We start from the raw sequence: 20,323 nt of genomic DNA, 5'->3' as shown, positions 1-20,323 counted from the left end.
ACCATCAAATGCAGTAACAACACATTTAAAAGTACTAACTGACAAATTGTAAACTCTATTAAATGCACAATAATATGCACTGCCTGTAACAGAAAGGTTTCCAGTTGCAGGTTATTTTATGACAAGAAGATAATGACATAAAACTTACTTGAGGCCATCTTTCATAATAGATATATAATGCCAGTTACCATCACCATACTTATTATATTTACTTTCTAACTGAGTTCTCTGATTACCAGGATCACTAATAACAACTAACTTGCCTTCTGATATACTCACAGAGAATATACTGTTCTATAATACATATAATTATAATAATAAATATATAGTGATATACTCACAGAGACATACATTGTGATATACTCACACAGAATATACCGTTCTGTAATACATATATAATAATACATACATTGTGATATATATACTCACACAGAATAATATACTGTTCTAAAATTATACATAAACCCTTCTGATATACTCACAATTATAGATAAACCCTCTGATATACTCTAAAAAGTTGATTAACTAGTTAGTAAAAAGACTTTTCGGGTTTGTAAAATAAAATCCTATTGATAGACGATTTAAAAAATGAAAAAACTTACTGATGCACCAGAAGCAAATAATACCAAACTATCATTCTGGAAAGTTTTCATTTTAAATGTAAGATCAAATTTCTCTCCTATACTTTCTGCTGAGACAGCAACAAATCCTGGTTTTAAAGCACTGAATGATACCACTCTAGCTACCTGTAATATAAAATATGTCAATTATCGAATCAAGATTCTTCCAGATTACCAATCCTGTGTAACTGTAAATTGAGAAAATAGGTTGACAAGAAGACACCTGATTGAAAAGGTACCATCTCTACCTATGTAGGGTTACAGGGTTAATCATAAACTGGAATCATTTCTAATGTATCAAAGAAGTCAAACGTTGTCAGAAGTTGTTCAATACCAATGTGATACAAGCTTTTTCCTAGTCAAAATTAAGGTGTAAAAATTTCATTTGTTCACATATTTTGATAAAGAAGAATGTAAAAAGAAGAATCATTACCTGTTCTGGACAACCTATAACAACACCTTTAGCAGCTCTGTTATTATTGAGATCCCATAAAGATGATCCAAACTGTAGATCTTTAATACAGCCTTCAAATCCATCAGTCATTACATCTCTAGAAATAACATATCAATGTTATGAAGCAATACTACTAAATAACAAGTATGAGAACATGACAGCACTTTCAGAGCTTGAACCAAAGTTGACACCAGATCTGTAGACATGAGTATGTTTATTGGACCTGTCTGAAAACGTAGGCCTACCGAAGTTGACCTAGGGTCTGAAGACAATTAAAAAAAAAATTCTTGCTCTACTTACTTGGTATTTAAAGTTGGTTGATTATACCCACCAATAAATATATCATCAATAATAGATAATTCTTTCAGAGTTCCTTTAGATTGACCTTTAGCAACTGAAAAATAATTCATTAAAATAATTTTACTTAACCAATGATTTCTTTGCCTCTGTATCTTATTTGTGAACTTTAAAGAGAAAATTTATCTATATCTGAAAGTGACCATAATAATAAGAACTTACCTTCTGTGCCGTCAACTAATAGTAAACCATCTTTTTCTACCCGACTAGCCTGTATACTATGCCAGCTACCATCATTGTATCGTTCACCTGATACTAGGGTAGCACGACCATAACCCAAATCATACTGGAAATACACCTGACCATCTCGGATCTCAACAGACAGGAAGTCACGTTTATTATCAGTCATATACACCAATAGTCCATTCTCAGCATATGTCTTAAACTTCATCAATACGTCTACAGATTTAGCTGGTACAAATCTTAATTCCTTACGACTCAATATAACATAACCTCTACCATTAAATCGTAATCCATTAGATGTAATAGCCTTGAATACATCTCTGAAATAAGGAATTTCAAAATTAATCCGACCACCTTTTTCCTTTCCCACTGTTTTATCTTCTGGCAATGGCTTGTCCATTTCGTATCACTTGTGAAAGTATGATGCTTTTTGGAGTTGACAATGTTGCAAGTCCTTAAATCAATCGCATAACTAAATGCACATCAAACCAAAAAATTTTGAGATCATTTTCTTCAACATTCTGTTATTCAAAATAAGAATCAATGTGTAATACCTTTCGTTGGCTCCCATATAATTATTTTCACCATCTTTAAAGTTCCATAATCCAATGGGTTGTTCATCAAAAACTAGCTCTTCAATGACACCATCATAAGGTGTACGTAACAGATTCTCTGGCAGCTGCAAATAGGAAATATAAGGTTCGAGCCTTTTGGCACAAGCACTGCCAGGTCTCCAAGGGTATCTTCATAGAATGTGATACAGTTTCTTTATTTGAAAATTTCTTAGTAACTTATTACCTTGACATTAAGGGATAGTCATCTAAATATTTGCTTAAACAGATAGAACTAAAGTTCAACATGCTGAGAAGAAAGTTCATCTTACCATAGCATCATCAGGAGCACCGCCTACATACATGACTGTTGTCAGGGGATTTAACTCTAATACTGTATAGGTTCCTTGTGATGTACCACTCACTTTAGTATCATCTTGTTTATCAGTTCTTATAGTTAGATAACCAGTTTTACCAATTCTACAGAACATACATTGAGATGTCAGAACTGAGGATCAATGCATAATACAAGAAGAAAAAAGTCAATTTCGCCACAAAAACTTTTCATATTGCCAATGTTGTTATTTTTATTTCAGAAGAATCATAAAAAGAAAGATGACCTTATAATTAACAATGAGTTCAAGACCAAAAGGCAGATTACTTATCTAAAGTAACTATCAGTAAATGATGGTTTCACACTTTAACTTACCGTATATTTGTGTGCACATTATTTATGGTAACAGAGATTTTCCTAGATACTGGAGGATAATAAGAGGTGCACATTATACATTCTTGTGCATCTGGTATCTATACAGTATCTATTTTGGTCATGCTTTGTACAATATAGCCTACTTGTATTAGGTACAACAGTCTCTGTATTTCAATTAAACTAAACCCAAACTTAAAAACAAATAATTTCATTTTGTGCTCTACTTACCTTTCAGCTACAACTTGGTGCCACATACCATCATCTACTCTCTGTGGACTGACAATTCTAGCAGCTCCTGATCCAAGATTATATTTAAATACAACTTGTCCATTTAATAACTCTAAAGCTATATAGTCATCCTATAAAATACAATAATGATCTATTATTAGACCTACATCAGAAAGAAATCTGAAATTGTAAAACATATGTGAGCACTTGGATGTGTCATTTGTAAATGAACTATATCAGTGTTTCATATACTATTACAGGAATATTTATCATCAACGCTTTATTCAATTAATCAAAAATCTCATCCAAAAAACAAAAAAAACAGGTGCAGAAGTTGTTAAGTAGTGGTCTCCTCCAAAAAGAAGTACCATCAGGTGTTTCAAAGAGAACATAAGATTTTTAGTGCTAGGTGTTCCAAAAGTCCTTACTGGAACCATTTCAATTTGTTCCAGCCACAATATACTAAATGTTCATATTTGTTACAGTGCTCCGAGGGAAATTATATTAATCTAAGCGATGGTAATGGGTTTAACAAATAATTAGGAGATAAAAACTTACTGGTTCTGGTCGACCTGATTTCTGATCACCTCCAAGATATAGTAAGAAACCATTGAGATTCTTGGTACGGAAATAGAATGACACTTTACTATGAGAACCAGCTTGTTCTATATTGGGTGGATTACGTAATGTAAGAGTTGTATTGGCAAGGTACTGAAGACCGACTCGAATCTAAAAGAGAAAAATTCTCTGCTAGGTAAAATGTACAAGAAACGCATCTCATATAAACCAGCATCTCCTTGTTCATACCTAACACCCGATTAAACTGGCACCCTGTCTAAACTGCAATCTGACATAGAAATCTAATTAACCCCTCTAAACTGGAAACTAGATTCAATCACCTATCAATTATCAGTAATCCTCTGATGTGATTAAAAGAATAGACAGTTTCGACTCTAATAGGACATTTCTTGCCACATGGTCCATGTTGATATGCAAGGACTTTTATTCAGTATATCTGCTTAAAGAACAGAAGATCTGAATTATAATTGATTTCCAATTCTATCCACCAAACACATGTATACCTTACATTCACAAAGAACATTAATTCTTACCCTGTTAGCCTCATCTCTAGCTAAAGCAATTCTTTCTTTCAGTTGAGTGACATTAGCTAAAACACTTTTACCAATTTCTGCTAATCCTGCTGAGCGTTGTCCTAATGATCCGACTAGGTTCTTAATGTCGGGCGTTAAACTACGAATAGTGTTCACTGAAATATATCATGATATCCATGAAACAATTGTAAATTTGTTATAAAGAAATGTCTGCAGATGAGTTTAGTAAAAGCTTCCATGCAAAGGGAACAGGTCCATTCAACTTGAATTTTTGCTATTTTTTAATGCAAATTTTAATTGTTACCAAAAAATGGGTGTTCATGCAATCTAAATTCATACCAGTTATTATGGGAACTAATTATTCTTTGGCGGTAATTCAATGCTTAGGCCTACATCTTATCGACTAGCAGAAGAGAATAAAAAATGGCACCAGCAAAGGAATCATTTATTGGGATACACCATTGAACTGTCCAGTCATATTACTGAAAGCTATAGAAACCATTTCAATTAATGCAACATACATTGATTCTGTGTTTTTCTGATATCTCTATCACGAGTGAAGGCATCATTAGGAATTTGTTTAGCTTTACGTTCATCTTCAGGAAGTTGATCAACAATACTACTGATTTTATTCTCAGCTTCCATAGCTTTGGACAGTGAGTCTTCGGCAATGACTATAGCTGATCTGGATCTCTCATTTTCTTCTACAATAATAATAGACATAATTTTATCTATTTGCATCTATTGTCATGGTCCTGATTCTTGTCACCAGATGAAATCATCAGTTATGGAATCAATTTTTTTTTGTTTTCTACGGGCAATAAGTTTTGATTTCTTTTTTACACAATTGAACATCTGGAATCAAGTCATTCTTAAACTAAAAAAATTAAGCCTAGCATTTCCCTGCTAGTAAATCCTACTAAGTATGCTGATAATTAGAATGCCTCAGAATGTAGACACAGAAACATCTACTACATTTCCATGTATTGAGCCCTATTTTAACAGTGAAAATATTTCGTTATTGTATGTTGATAAATATATGAAAATTGACACACAAATACAAATATAGATAGTTATTAATTTCTAAACTTACGATCTGGTAGATCATCCATAATTTCATGAACTTCATTTAAATCAGCAGAAGTTTTATCATTAAGTTCCATTAATTCATCTGTCTGTTCACTAGCTACAGCCAAACGGTCAGACAATTCACTTTGGGTTTGAGAGTAGGCATCATCAGCAGATGACAACAAAGTCTCACTTCTCTCACGAGATTTAGCAGTTGTATCACCTACACCACCAGACTATAACAAATTCAAACATGACATTAGTATTCTACTGAATAAAATGTCTAGCTTGCTGTTTTCTGATATCCAAAAGTTACAAGCCTCAAGAACAAATCATGTGAAAAAAGTAAAAAAAATAAGCTCTGGTCAGACATTTGCAATATGAACATAAAATTTCTGTTAATCATTAATTTCCAGATCTTGAATCAAACATGCCATTTACCTTCTCTAAAGCAGCTTTAGCAGATTCCAAAGCCACCATGGAAGCATTTTCAGCATCATTAATAGCATCAACTATATCAGTATAAGCTTCAGCTGCATTAACAGATTCAGCTGCTGTATCACGAGTATTGGTGTACATACTACAAATATAGGAATTTCGTTACATCAAAGAATCAAGGAGAGCACTGTTGCCCTAGGAAATTTTGTGTAGGCCAACTAAAATCTTTAGTAATATTTCTCACACAATAACTCTTGAGTTAAAAATGAAATGAGATGGAGCTTTCTGTCCTATTTTTCTGCACCTGATTGGGCTTAAGAAGACACCATGCAGTGTACAATGAGGGGCATTAGAGATAAAATGAAGATCTTTCGTCACCTGTCTAACTGTTCAGATTGCTCAGCCAGTTCATTTGCATGTTGGGTAGCATTACCAATGAGTGATTCCATACCATCTAATCCACGGTCTAAATTATCAACAAACACTTCTAAAGCTGTTACAGCTGATTTCAGTCGAGAAGATTCTCTATCAATTGTCTGTAAGATAAAATTAAGGACTGTTCACTTTTTGACTGATAATTCAATTGTTAAAAGACGGAATCCATAAATACCCCCAATCAACTACAATCTAAATGATGTATGGAATATTGAAATGCTCTTTGTTGGTGATATCCGCAGTATATCTATGTAAATTGTGCATCAATATCACTTAAAGTGAATCTTGCCTTTTCCCTTCTTGTGCATCACTTACCAAGAAAACTTCTTGAGAATCATCCATCTCTTTCCTAGACTTATCTAATAAATCTCTTGCCATATCTAGTAGGTTGATTGAGTTGTCTTTTCCTGTCAGAATACCCTCTATACCATTCTAAAATATTCAAATGTGCAAATACATTGAACAAACAGGAATACCTGTCAAGTTTGAATCCAACATCTTTGGGTTCAATACTCCAAGCTTCGAAAGTTTATTAGGCCAGTGGAGTCAAACCATAGAAAAAAACTCACTCATGTTAATTAGATAGACATTCTACTTTATGTGCTCACATTCTTTTCGTGTTGGAAGTGACTGTAACTATTAAGGCAGTCTACTATATAAAACAGTAGATATGTCAAGTCTGCCATAACAATAGAAAATTTATATCAAGTTATGGCACAGTAACAGGATGATTTGTTTGTGTTATGGAAGGGTTTGTCATGACTTGCAATTTGTTGAATAGATAGCAGTCGTCTTTAGGGTCTTTGTTAGGCTTAATTTTAGGGTTTGGAACAGTTCTTTATTGTATAAAACAAAAGATGAGGGTCAACTGCTGTAACAATAGAAAATCAATTTCAAGTTACGGCCGCTGTAAGTCTATCCTTTGCTCTCCTAGATCCTGAGCAGTGGTTGAAAATAATTAAATCAGGATGTAGAGCTCACCTCTAATCCATCCAGATTAATATCTCTCAATTCTCGTAATATGTCTATGGTTTGTCTGGAACCGGTCTGTGAGAATTGACTACTATTCTGAAGATCATACAGTCGTGTTTTCACATCAGCTAAGTCTGAACTAACATTCATTATTCTACCAAACTGTTTCATTACTGACATCTCAATCTCTTCTGCTAGTTTATGAACTAAATGAAAAAATAAGTTGCATTATTAACCCAAAAATACTTTAACTTGATACTGCTGTTTTGACTAAATATTTTCATTCTGTCTGAATAAAGCACAAACATTTTGTACATAGATTTCAAAAACCTGTTATGGTGATTTTTTTTAAAAGAATATATCTTATCATATTAATTGCATACATAGGCCTATTATTTAGTATCACATTTAAATGATTATAAAACCTAGCAAATATATGCAAGGAGTTTTGCTACACGAAAACAAATGCTGAGTATCAAAAAAGCTTACCTCTTTCCGATTCAGAATTTTCAGCCACACATGTTTGATTTTGGGCCTCAAATTCTCTGGCTTCAATTCTGGTAAGTGTATCTTCAGCATCAGTTATATAACTATCAACATACGATACTTGGATACGACCCAACATACGTCTTAATATTTCATCTATCTCACCAACAGCATCTGAAATATAACAAAATTTTATTAGTAAATACATAACTGATACAAATTTTCATTTGTGATAAAGAATTGCATCCATGATACAAATTTTCATCAGGGATACAATTTCAATTTGATTGATAAAACATAGCATTTTATTACGTCACAGACTGACAGCCTTACAAATATAAGCAGATTTTTCGATAGTGACATTATCAAATGCTTATTTTTTATGGAAATGCAGGAAATACAACTTCTGACAAATTGGAATGGCACAAATTGATGCTAACAGTGCTCCTGATACACATAAAACATTTAGAAAACCTCTTTACAATCTCTTTAAGCATACCTTCAGCAGCAATTGAAGCTTCTTGAGCATGTTGTATCTGATTAAAAGCTTCCTCACGAAGTAATCTGGTATCTTCATCTACAGCTTCAGCATTGGCTTGTGTTCTCATTGCCTAGAAAAAACAGTTGCACTTTCAATTGCAATGAAATGGTAGTTTTACATCCTACTTATCTGTATCTGACAGGGCTAACAAAGACTGACAATGCCATACAGTGTACAATTAAAAACATTTTGAAAGTTTCAGTTCAACAAGTACTAATGGAATAAGCTGTTTCTCATCCTATTGGGTCAGTATTAATCAAACTACTAAGCGCCATCAGTAACAATATTTCAATTTTTAATATTACAAGTACATACCATGTCTAATGTTTTCTGTGTTGAAGCTGACACCTCCCGTAAACCATCTTGTAGTGGTGGAAGAGACTCATCATCAGTACGAGAATATAGACTCTTTACTTGGGGCTACAAATAAACATTTGTATATTGAAAAGATAATTGAGTTCAAGACATTAGAGTGTTACTTATCAAGAAGATGTATATAATTTTGCTGTTTTCTCAACAAGTTAGGTCATATCAATAGGTACTGAAGGAAAGGCAGTCATTCCAATTTTTAACTTCAACTAAAGAATAATGAATCTTCCAGGATGAAGAGTAAATGAAATGAATGGAGTTTTACATCCTTTTTCTGCAACACATGGGCTAATGAAGACGGTCTGACCAAAGGGTAGAAGTCACCTCTAGGCTACAAATAGATTGAATTAAAATTAACATAAGATTTACCTTGAGAAGTGAAACAGTATCATTAATCTGACTAATCTTCATGAAAGCTCCTACACCAACAGATACTGACGCAAGTTGACGTCTAACAACAGATACATTACGATCAAAATGATCCAAATCATCAATCAGGATATGTACACAGTTATCACACTCTGTAAAAATATTAATAAGTCATTGTTATTCTAATTTTTTATTCTTAGTTACAAAATGCATTGCCCTACAAATCTGGCCACATCTGTTCTTTGATGTGATAAACGGATATACATACATGTTAATCTCCCATCCGTATATCTCTGCCGAGGAACTGGAAGTGCCAGTCAGATTTGTCAGGCTGCTAAACATAACTTACAGGAGATACTGGATAGCCTTAATATTGGAAGTAAATTTATACCAAATGATTTCCCAGCTCCAGCGTATTGAGAAATCCATAATTAATAATATACATACAAACAAAACAAGGAAAGAAGTTGTGTGATAAGAATTCATTGTAACTAGGTACCAATAAGAAAACTCGAAGTTACCTTGACATCCAACACCTGGTATTAAAACCCATCTATCTAGACATCTATCACATAGATCACCTGTTACACCAGATAGACATTCACAACGCCCTGATACAGCATCACATGATAAAGCTGAACCTGCTTCCATACATGGACATCCTGAAATTAATACAATAACCTACAAAATCCTGAACCAATTAGACAAATTTCTAAGTTAATGTAACAACCAACTTGCTTCTAAAACAAAATGTGGCATGTGATGAACATACGTGATTATAACATAACCAGAAAACCACTCTTCAATCTGTCAAACCTTTGTTGATCATGTTTTAAGTAATTTATAGCATGTTGCATATTGCATTTATCATGACTTAACTGATTTAAAGTTTCAGGCTCTGTATTTGAATTGGTAAACTAATGAAAACTGTGTTATAATTATTACTTAACAAGGATCCAAAAGTTTAATATAAAATAACATCTTTAAGAAATGCTAATTGAGCCATGCTCAATCAAATTATTAAGCAATTTATATTAAATTTTAGAATCTAGCTTACGTTCACATCCAGTAGATCCATAATTCCAGTAGCCATTTTGACATTGGTCACATTTTCTACCAAGAACATGATCTCTACATGTACATTGTCCAGTTAATACATCACATTGTGGTGATTCTGAAGCTTGTCCACATTCACATTGTCTACAACCAGTACACTCTTCAAATCCATACGAATATGGCTGAAATAGGATGGAAATTTATATTTAATTATGAATAGGGCTTAGTAATAATTATAATAAACTCTTTATTTTACATTGATCAGAATTAGGTCTAATATACCAAGGTGACATGGTCCTGTCTAACATTCAGCTCATGGGGACAATACAATGGATAATCTGAACACAAAAGACAGGATGTAACATAATACATTTAAGCATACTATTAAAGATAAAACTTGTTGTAAGATTTTGACGCTACAATGAAAGTTTGTACCCATCGTCAGCTCTTACACAAATAGTTTGTCATAGTTTCTAGAATAAATACACTTACAGCACATTTATCACAATTCAAACCAACCACATTAGGTTTACATTCACATACTCCATTTTGATCATTACATTTTTCAGAACCACAATAGTCACAACTACAACCTACGATAAACATACATAAATATACAGAATTTGTTAAGCTACAGAATAAGTGTCAAAGTAATATGTATCAGACTCAAAGCACAGCATGTCAATTTCAAGTCTTAAACATGCAGACTTGCAATACTTATTTCTGAAGAAAAATATGCAGCAGTATATATATCAAAGTCTTTAAATACCATTGAGGGGAATTAACAGATTAGCCTACTCTTTTTCTATTTCCAACCGTTCACAATTGTAGTGCATGGGATCACGATGTAGTATACCATGTTTCCTACTCCAAAGGAAACCTATGCCGGGATTGAACTCTTCTGGTTCGCCAGCATGTGTCTAACTCCCTCAACCACTACAGTCTCTTAACCATCAAAAGAATATCACCAACATTACTTCATTAGTAACTTACGATCACAATCCTTGCTGTTAATAGCATCACCATAATACCATTCTCGACAGATTTCACATTGAGCACCACCAGTATTATTCTGACAATTTAAACATTGTCCAGTTGTTTGATCACACGCACCCCAATCTGACATATCTAAATTACCACTACAATCACATGGTCGACAGTATCCACCTTCTGTTCGTGGATCTCCAAAATATCCTGGAGCACATCTACAATATATAATCAAAATATCAATTATCTGTTTCAAATAGAAGATGGTGAGCTGACATTCTTTTCAAAATCAACCTGCTTTATCATTTCAGAAGAAACTGAAATAAATGTGTACAAAAAAACACAAAGTAAATGTTCATGGTGTGTGTCTCCAGACAGGCTGCCAAAATCTACAGAACCCAAGGTGTTATTCTTGTATGTGGACGTTATTCAATTCCTTTCAAAAAGCCCTCTGGACAATATGTAAAAATTCATCTGAAGCTTAGTAAAACACCACTAACCTTTCACAATTATCACCATAGTAACCTTCTCTACATTGACAATTGGAGGTGAATCCAGTTTCATCAGATATGTAACAAGATGTGGCAAAACTGAAATCAAAGAAGCATACTGTTTAATACCATAGAAACATAGATTGCATCTAATTGGAGAATTCTGATCAGGATTTGTCTCTTCTTATTCTGCCTTCACTCGAACGGTACGGAAGCAGAATATGTCACATTCAAAATTTTCCTATTTATTTCTATTTAGACCATTTTGAATTCTGTCTGCACTTTTTTTTTGGCACACATGGAATTTGTTTAATTGAACTTATGGTTGATTCCATGAATCCCAAATGTGCAGATCTAACCCAAGAATTAGTTATTCATTGGTAAAGATGTGTAGGACCTCTTGAACTTCCAATACATTTTGAACTGTACCAGTAACTTTACATCCATAGCTAGTAAAATTTTTGACAGGACTCTCATTATGATAAAAAAATACTCAAGAACTTACTTGTTGGATTCTATTGGTAATGGGCAGGAACAAATAGTACAACGTCCTGTAGCTGGGTTACCATAGTGACCTTCCAAACAAAACTCACAATGAGTTCCGTATGTATTGTCTTGACAATTCTGAGAAAGAAAAGTTTCATATTATATTGCTTCATGAAATACATAAATAAATGAACGAATGGAGTTTTATGTTGTACTTTTCTGCACCTTATTGGACTAATGAAGACTGGCAACGTCATTCAGCTTCGAATGTGGGAACACACCAGAATATATTCTTGATTTTCATCTGTCGAGGGATCTTTAATATGCACAGCCTGTAGCACACAGGGTGTCATCATTATAAATATTCACGTCAAATTTCATTTAAATCGGATGAAAACTAATCTCTTTTGTGTTCACAAACAAATTTTGACACGTTTTTCGTATATACAATATATGACCACATTATAATGTGGGATGTATAAAAATGAAATAAACTTACCAAACATTCTCCAGTAACTTGATCACAAGATTCAGCATGACCATTACAATTACAGGGTACACAGATACCAAGATAAGGTGAATTTAATGATCTGTAGTGACCTGGAGCACAATCCTACAAGAACAATTATTATATAGAAGCAATCAGCTAAAAATGCTAAAATAGAACATATGCATGAATTGGTAGGACAAACCGCTCTCACAGTAAAATAGTGTGCACCATGTGATATGCAAACCCACCTCTATGACATCATGGCCGATCTCACCTATTATTACAGAAATTACATATTTCTTACACATTAAGACAGCTCCAAAACAGTTAAACATGTTATTTGCCCAACATTCAATTATCTAACTATTCACATCAGTTTTCATGAAGACTGTCACTTTATAGATTGTACTCCAAGAAACTTAAACTTAAACTAAAAAAATTGCCCTTATAGATAAAATCTCTTGTTACGTTTTCAGAATTGAACACAGGGCAATGAAATATTGTAAATTGTTGCTTTTGCTGAAAAAATTACCTGTATATTCAACAAAATAAGCGGACCATATATTCAACAATCTAAGAGGAATCAAAACTTACTTCACAAGATGTACCCTGGTAATTTGGTGGACATTGACACTGTTCTACATTAGAAGCTCTATCACCTTGTCCTATAGAACTGGCTACTTGTAACATGACATCAGTTAATCTAGAATATATCCAATTCAAATTACAGTCTTCCATATACTGTGATAACAGTTGATAACATAATTGTTTTTACTCAAATTTCAGAGCGGTTAACAATCTTACACTTCAAGAGTTCATCTATTACTGCTGTCAAGTATTTCAGATATGCATAAAATACATGGTAATGGCTGTTTACCAATAATATGGGACTAAAGAAGTATAAAGTGTGCTAAAACCCTTGATCAGAAGTAAAAAAAATGAACATTTAAGGGGAAAATTCTACATTATGAAGTCTTTAAATACATATCTACGTATTTAATTGATAAAGAGCTCAATCTATATAGCTGTGTTTCAAATAAATTCACTCTTAATCAAGGTGCCTAGGAAAGTGAACATTTTTGACAAGCAATGCTGCAGATTAAGACTGGAGATCTTACCTTCCTTCATCAATAATAGTATAATATGAAGCTCTGATATGTAATGCTTGTAAATTAACTAGTATCATCATAAACTGTTCCCTTGTGACCATATCACCACCAATCTCATGTCTAAAGCTATGCTGTAACATAATGTTAATAACTTTGAATTTATGAAATTTGATAGGCAAAGACAACACACTAGTATAAAATATGAAGTTTTTCTCTTTTTGAAACAAAACAAATGACAAAAATCACCATATAAGACCCCAAAAAAATCATTCATTTAATTAGGATATAGATCAGTAAAGTCATAATAATCAATACTACCTCAATGAGAGCAAGTTCCATATCAGTTTGTATATTAGCTGTTGGTTGTGATTCACTGTTATGAACAATAGTCATATTGTTACCCTGTAAAACATAGAACAAATAGTCAACCATCAACATTTGGATTACATTTTCACAATTTTCATAAACAGTTTCAATGAAACAATCTTTTCCTGCTGTGCTTTTGATCTGCAGAACATATTTTCTTAAATGAGCCATGGATTAACTTGGGTTCGACTCTCCAAATAGCAAGGGGCAGAGCCAAGCTCCAATCGAAGTCACCCAAGATGAGCAAAACTAGCAATGATATAGTAACAGTTCAAGGTAAGTGAAGAAGAATATTGAGTTCCTGAAATTGACTGATTGTCCTATATTGAATGTAAAATAAAGTACAATTGAGAATGTTAGACTGTTGGATACTTACCACAAGAATAATATCTGGTTTTATTAAACCTAATGATTGTTCAGGGTTATCTCTGGGTAAAGTAAATAATATATTGTACTTCAACTTTCCACCATAAGATGTCAACTACAATAAAGAACACAATACATTACATCTTCAGTCAACACATATGAAATATGAGCACCACTAAAAATTAAACAATGATGTGATAAAAAGTTATACATCCCAGCTGTGTGAATAACGTCAGATAACTAGGAATTTCAAAGGCTCTTTCTATCAAGATAACAAAGATTTTCTAACTTACCCTATTACCAAGATATGTAGAAGGAGCAATCCAGTACATAGCATCAGCAGAATCTACTATCTTATCACTGATGTCAACTAGAGCTATAGTTTGACCAGCTTCTCTCACTTGTGTACCTACAGTATTAGATATACCCCAACCTTTCATATCATTTATCTGAAAGAAGATAAGAAGGAAATCAATTAGGACCGGAAAAAGATGTCAGATTACGCAGAATATTAGAGTGCTCAGATATGACAGAATACACTGTATACAACTGTCCCATGTTCTCAAGTTTGGACAAATATAATCACATCTTATTACAGGAAATCAGAAATGTGCTCAGAAATCATACCTCTTCCCAAAATAAACCAGAGCTATCACATCGAGTTGTTGTACCAAAACAGAAACATTTTGTACAACCCACAGGATTGTTTACATCTAGAAAGTATGTATCATCAGCACAAACATCACATCTGTCACCAGCAACATTGTCCTACACAGATAAAACAGAAAACTATTATTCTCTGAACTATTACATCTTAAAATATTACAGAACACCAAGCATAACATGACTCAGAGACAAATAATGACTGTTAATTATTGCCATTAGCATCCGATCCCAAAAATCACTGCCTAAATACGACAAACAAGACATGGTTCAATTACTAATAGATTGAAATTACATTTATACAAGTGCCATGACAATCTAAAATGATAAATCCTTTGAGGATACCAAATTATTATATTATAGGCTATATCATTAGTAACACTACTCCATAAAAAATAAGCCAATATTTATCAAATGAATTTCTATGCCATAATGTATGCAATGTGTCTGGTAAAAGACAATAGGAAATTCGTTTAAGAACTATAAGACAACCTACCTTACAGAAACATTGTGATGTTCTCTGATCACAAATATCAGATTTAGTACCACTTCTATCACAATCACATTCACGGCATATTGGGAAACGATAGTATCCATTGTGACATGTATCACATTTACGCCCTCCAATATTGGGTGAACATCTAAATAAAAAACCAGCATGTTTTATGTTGCTTTATACTTATTTCACTGTATACACTAAGGTTTTAATCAATATGATCATACAATATTTTAGTGGTGTCTTCCATACACTTCGTCATTTTCATGATTTTGATGATTTTAAAACAATACTTACTGACATTGTCCAGTATTATCATCACAGTTTAAATCTTCATTAACAACACCTTGTTGATTACAACCACATTCCTATATTAAAAGATTCATTCTAGTGTTATATTGTATAATTGCGAATACAATGTGCACCCAAACCTTACCTTGGGAAAATTTTTCTATCTCTTTCGTATGAATGAGAAATATCACAGAAGTTATGATAACATGTAGGATTTATGCACTTGGCCCAATGATTATTTCTAGCTAAAAATCATGTTGGAAAATGATCAGAAAATACCAGATAAACCTCTTTGTTATTCACAAGATATTAACATACCTGACAGCCAATTAAGGCATCATAACCATATGTTTCAGGTTTACATGTATCACATCTTTCACCAGTTACTCGCGGTGGACATGTACATTCTCCACTAACAGGATGACACAGGCCGAATGGACAGTTACAGGCTACAAGATAAATATATTTTATGTCTTATCTTCAGATTAGACTACTGAAGACAAACAATGACCTACATTATTGCAAGAGTAGTATCCATAGGGCAAGCTAATAACCATACTATTTAAGAATGAACTTTTTATCCTTTTGGTAACTTTTTACCCCTCTAAACAGCAATACATGAAACTAAATATACACTCTTAAAGGGACAGATTCACCATCCATTTGCCCATTTGTATTTTAGTTGTCTAGAATTATCTGCATCAAAATGATGACTCATCTTAGCTGGAGACTACGCCATAAATAGAAGAGAAATACAAAGTGAAATTTCGAGTTTGAGGTATATTTGAAGGAAGTGTGTGATTTTCGTGCAGTTCTAGAACTTCAGAAATCAACCTCAGAAAATGGTGAACTGTGGCCTTTAGGTTCAAGTCATAACATAAAACTAATCAAATCAGCCCATAAAATACTTACGTTTACACCTGGGGAAGCCATAATAACCAGGTTGACAAGCTCGACACTTTCTACCAATTACATTAGGACGACATTCACACTGCCCACCGAATGAATCACAATTAAAACTTAATGATCCATCAATATTACAATCACAAGCCAAGGCACCATTGTTAAACTCAGTTGTAAGGGTAAATGCTCCATCCCGACATTCAGCATTGTCTAAGCTAAAAAAACAAAATGTACCCAAGAAATGTAACAATTTGGGATATAGGCAATTAAAAAATTTGAAAATACTACTTTCTGTTTTGAATACTAAAGTCTAATGAGTACATTGTAATGTACCAGAGAAAATTTGCCTCAATTTCAACATAAATTTGACACATTTTCGCTCAATTCCTGCATCAGCATAATTAACATACGAATAACAGGTTCTGAAAACCTAAATAAAACAGGAAGGAAATTCAGAAACTTACTTTAATTCAAAACCTTCATTAACACAAGCTTGTAGAAAGTTGGCTGATTTATCAATAGGCTGAAGATCTAAATCTGTTAATTTATAATTACTAGCTGGTACAAATAACACATAGTCCTGTAAATATACAACCATAGATAGAACATATCTCAAAATCATTTATTGTATTCAGAGACTGGTAAGTGAGGTAATGAAACCTGATATTACTATGTAGATCATTTAGAAATAGAATTAGTAATAGAGACTGAACCACATTGTTACTCAGAGTTTCACAATGTGCCATCTTCGTTTAACGGATCAATTTCAGCCTGCATCCCTACTGAAGTTTGACAAGTAGTTCTTGTGTCTACACTACACTACGCAAGTTCAGATCATTTTTTAAAGCAGGGGTTTTCAACCTTTTTCATTCTATTACTCCTTTCAAGATTGTTGATTGATAACATAACCTCCCTTCCCCCTATAAATCCTACTATTACGTGATTTTTCTTTTTATGTTGGAGAATATAGTCTTACTGAAAAGAACAACTTGAGTTATAATTGTCAACAAAAATTTATGCTATATTACATAGCGCCACATTACAACACAATAATTTCAAAATTACACCCAAATTGAAAATCCCTGGTTTAAAGGGGGTTTGTGAATATAAGTGGGAATTTGAATATCAAGAAAATAACGCCTACCAGCCACAGATCTCCATCTTCTGTATTATTGACCAATAATCTGACATTTTTATCTTTTAACGTTAAGATTTCACTGGATGTTTCATCAAATATAACAGTACCACGACAACCAGTAACACTCGGACAATATTTAGCATTAAATTTACCTACAAGAAGAATTACAGACAGATTGAGTAAAAAATGGTGCATTATACTGATAACATCATAAATTCATGTGTAAGTCTTTTAATCGATTAATCTCGACACAATATACAGCAATCATGAAAAGGATTAACTTAACGATACGGATATGTGCAAATCTAGATATGGCAGGATCCCCGAAAAAAAAATTAAATATCAACTATAAGTTTTGCATTTTCATTTATAATCTCATTCGAAATCTAATAACTTGGACATGAATTCAGAAACAAATATAGAGACATACCGTGCATTGGTTGATTATTAACATAAACTGTAATAGGTACAGTCATACCAACTTTATTAGGCTGATAATACTGTATTAAAAATACAAATTGTCGTCTTGTACCAACTTCACCTTCTATTTCTATACTGGGCTAATAAATAGACAATTACAGTCAATAAAGTCCAATTGAGTTTTATAAAAGTAAAGAACACTAATAAGTATGTTTTTGATTCAACAAACTAGCTATCTCTCCTAAAGGTTTTTCTAAATTTTATATGTGTATCGGGGACACTGAAAGAATCAATTTGCACCATTTTAATTTACAATCGATTTAATTTGAGATAAAGTATATGTAGCATATGCCAACAATGACCAACATTTTGTATCTGTAAAACAATAGGATGTTGCATTACTGTCTATTTTGTTGATTTGTCAATGTTATCTGAATTTAATAGACTAAAGGCAAACACTATTGTAAGGCTTTTGCAAAATCAGTGATCACTGCTAGTAATCAAATAAAAAGAGCTTTAAGTTTTACTGACCTCAGACATATTAAGTTTAACCAGTCCAATATTGGGATCTATTATACCAGTAGGATAGTCAGTCGCTAGTCGATCTTCATTAGGAGCTTGTTCAAAATCTATTCTTATAGCACCTCCTGGATTGGTGTAGGTTGAAGGCACACAACTAAAATTAATACATACCATTGGTTTTTAAGCAAGTTTGTCACATTCAAAGGGTGAGAATAGGACTATTGTTTTGTTGTACAATGTGACTTATCATTGACATAATGAAGCTGAAAATTGATGTGGTTTAGTTTACAACAAAGTTAAGGTTATTAGCTGCAGTTGGTCTATAATTTTTGTAAATTATGGCTAATACTTACACTCCATTGACTCTAATACAGATAATTCTTGGTTGAATAAAACCAGGGTTCCAATCTTCAAAGGGTATTGCAGTTACAGATTCCTGAAAAAAAAATATTACAATATAAATACAATCATGGATTATTATGTTACTAGTATCATTACTCCTTATTTTTCCCCTTTTTACATTCAAATTGACTTGAGATCTACCACTCAAAATACAAATCTTATTCAATTGTTTAGACAATCTATAAGAAATCTGACAAAAACAAACCAACAAACTCCAGGTTAGCAAAAAACATTTGAATGTCTGGTCTGATACTTACAATACCAATATTGATATTTGGTGGTCCACGTAAAGTTATAGAGGCATAACCAGAGGTGATATTAAATATACCAATCATACCATCTACATCTTTAAATACTTGTCGACACACGGTACTGAAAATATACATACAATAATACATACAGTACTGAAAATATACATACAATAATACATACATTTAGTACTGAAAATATACATACAATAGTACATACAGTACTGAAAATATACAGTACTATATACAAATATTCATACAATAACAGTGGTACGAATAAGAATATAAAAAAGACTATTTCTGATTTGAGCTTACAGAACATATTTATTCTCTTACCTGTATTGACACTTATAAAGATTAACCATAGCTTTTGCACGACCATCAGCAGACGCAATATCAACATCTAAATCTTGTCTTCTATCTTCAGGATTATAATAATTCAATACCAAAACATAATCCCCAGGGAATGGCACATTTAAGTCCAGGAAGAAAAAAGTCTGAAAAGAAATCATATACCCGGTACTAATGAATTTATAATAAATTTAGGACCAAACCTACTATTTCATCCAGTATTGACTATATTTTTTTTATCAGCATCCATCTGAATTCTTTCAAAGTCTGATTCTAACCTGATTTGGATTTAGATGTCCCAAGTTTGAAACACCAAGTTCATCTAAGACTTGTTGATCTGGATAACCCTCAATACTCTTGCGTTGTTGATCGACAACATTGTAGCCTTGATCACCATGGATAGTAGGATAACCTTCTAAATCAGGATAGCTATAGTGCAAACACCTACAAAGACAATACACCATGTTCTTTAGTAATGCAATAACTGACACTCTCAATAGCAGAACTGTACCTCTCAGCAACACGCACTTTCATGGATAAATACATACAAGAATAACACAATTTTCTCCCTGAAGCTAACAAGAAATTACTTAACATTCTGAAGAAAGAAACTTAGAGTCCAATGAAAATTTGACTGAATATGGAC

General features: G+C 32.9%; 1 protein-coding gene across 1 annotated transcript in view; it reads right to left on the bottom strand.

Annotated features, from left to right (window-relative positions):
• Positions 1 to 20,323, bottom strand: part of LOTGIDRAFT_144813 (hypothetical protein) — a gene marked incomplete at both ends in the record, with an annotated part of 39,952 nt that overhangs the window by 4,649 nt on the left and 14,980 nt on the right. The window contains 44 exons of the mRNA XM_009056159.1: positions 149 to 294; positions 603 to 746; positions 1,054 to 1,171; positions 1,375 to 1,468; positions 1,594 to 1,934; positions 2,169 to 2,293; positions 2,498 to 2,645; positions 3,103 to 3,233; positions 3,661 to 3,831; positions 4,215 to 4,369; positions 4,736 to 4,918; positions 5,308 to 5,518; positions 5,724 to 5,862; positions 6,099 to 6,256; positions 6,471 to 6,587; positions 7,137 to 7,321; positions 7,617 to 7,773; positions 8,015 to 8,208; positions 8,859 to 9,044; positions 9,414 to 9,554; positions 9,950 to 10,130; positions 10,441 to 10,541; positions 10,942 to 11,153; positions 11,436 to 11,525; positions 11,932 to 12,050; positions 12,412 to 12,525; positions 12,997 to 13,105; positions 13,521 to 13,642; positions 13,830 to 13,913; positions 14,254 to 14,358; positions 14,537 to 14,692; positions 14,871 to 15,011; positions 15,403 to 15,547; positions 15,700 to 15,770; positions 16,012 to 16,142; positions 16,606 to 16,811; positions 17,061 to 17,176; positions 17,741 to 17,886; positions 18,165 to 18,294; positions 18,686 to 18,830; positions 19,030 to 19,112; positions 19,336 to 19,450; positions 19,663 to 19,823; positions 19,956 to 20,121. Coding sequence (XP_009054407.1) covers positions 149 to 294; positions 603 to 746; positions 1,054 to 1,171; positions 1,375 to 1,468; positions 1,594 to 1,934; positions 2,169 to 2,293; positions 2,498 to 2,645; positions 3,103 to 3,233; positions 3,661 to 3,831; positions 4,215 to 4,369; positions 4,736 to 4,918; positions 5,308 to 5,518; positions 5,724 to 5,862; positions 6,099 to 6,256; positions 6,471 to 6,587; positions 7,137 to 7,321; positions 7,617 to 7,773; positions 8,015 to 8,208; positions 8,859 to 9,044; positions 9,414 to 9,554; positions 9,950 to 10,130; positions 10,441 to 10,541; positions 10,942 to 11,153; positions 11,436 to 11,525; positions 11,932 to 12,050; positions 12,412 to 12,525; positions 12,997 to 13,105; positions 13,521 to 13,642; positions 13,830 to 13,913; positions 14,254 to 14,358; positions 14,537 to 14,692; positions 14,871 to 15,011; positions 15,403 to 15,547; positions 15,700 to 15,770; positions 16,012 to 16,142; positions 16,606 to 16,811; positions 17,061 to 17,176; positions 17,741 to 17,886; positions 18,165 to 18,294; positions 18,686 to 18,830; positions 19,030 to 19,112; positions 19,336 to 19,450; positions 19,663 to 19,823; positions 19,956 to 20,121 — 6,393 coding nt within the window. The remainder of the gene's footprint in view (positions 1 to 148; positions 295 to 602; positions 747 to 1,053; positions 1,172 to 1,374; positions 1,469 to 1,593; positions 1,935 to 2,168; positions 2,294 to 2,497; positions 2,646 to 3,102; positions 3,234 to 3,660; positions 3,832 to 4,214; positions 4,370 to 4,735; positions 4,919 to 5,307; positions 5,519 to 5,723; positions 5,863 to 6,098; positions 6,257 to 6,470; positions 6,588 to 7,136; positions 7,322 to 7,616; positions 7,774 to 8,014; positions 8,209 to 8,858; positions 9,045 to 9,413; positions 9,555 to 9,949; positions 10,131 to 10,440; positions 10,542 to 10,941; positions 11,154 to 11,435; positions 11,526 to 11,931; positions 12,051 to 12,411; positions 12,526 to 12,996; positions 13,106 to 13,520; positions 13,643 to 13,829; positions 13,914 to 14,253; positions 14,359 to 14,536; positions 14,693 to 14,870; positions 15,012 to 15,402; positions 15,548 to 15,699; positions 15,771 to 16,011; positions 16,143 to 16,605; positions 16,812 to 17,060; positions 17,177 to 17,740; positions 17,887 to 18,164; positions 18,295 to 18,685; positions 18,831 to 19,029; positions 19,113 to 19,335; positions 19,451 to 19,662; positions 19,824 to 19,955; positions 20,122 to 20,323) is intronic.

This window comes from Lottia gigantea, assembly GCF_000327385.1.
Source record: "Lottia gigantea unplaced genomic scaffold LOTGIsca_265, whole genome shotgun sequence".
In the NCBI taxonomy this organism is placed as follows: domain Eukaryota; kingdom Metazoa; phylum Mollusca; class Gastropoda; family Lottiidae; genus Lottia; species Lottia gigantea.
Note: the sequence above shows the minus strand (reverse complement) of the source record. Positions and strands in the feature narration are given on the sequence as shown.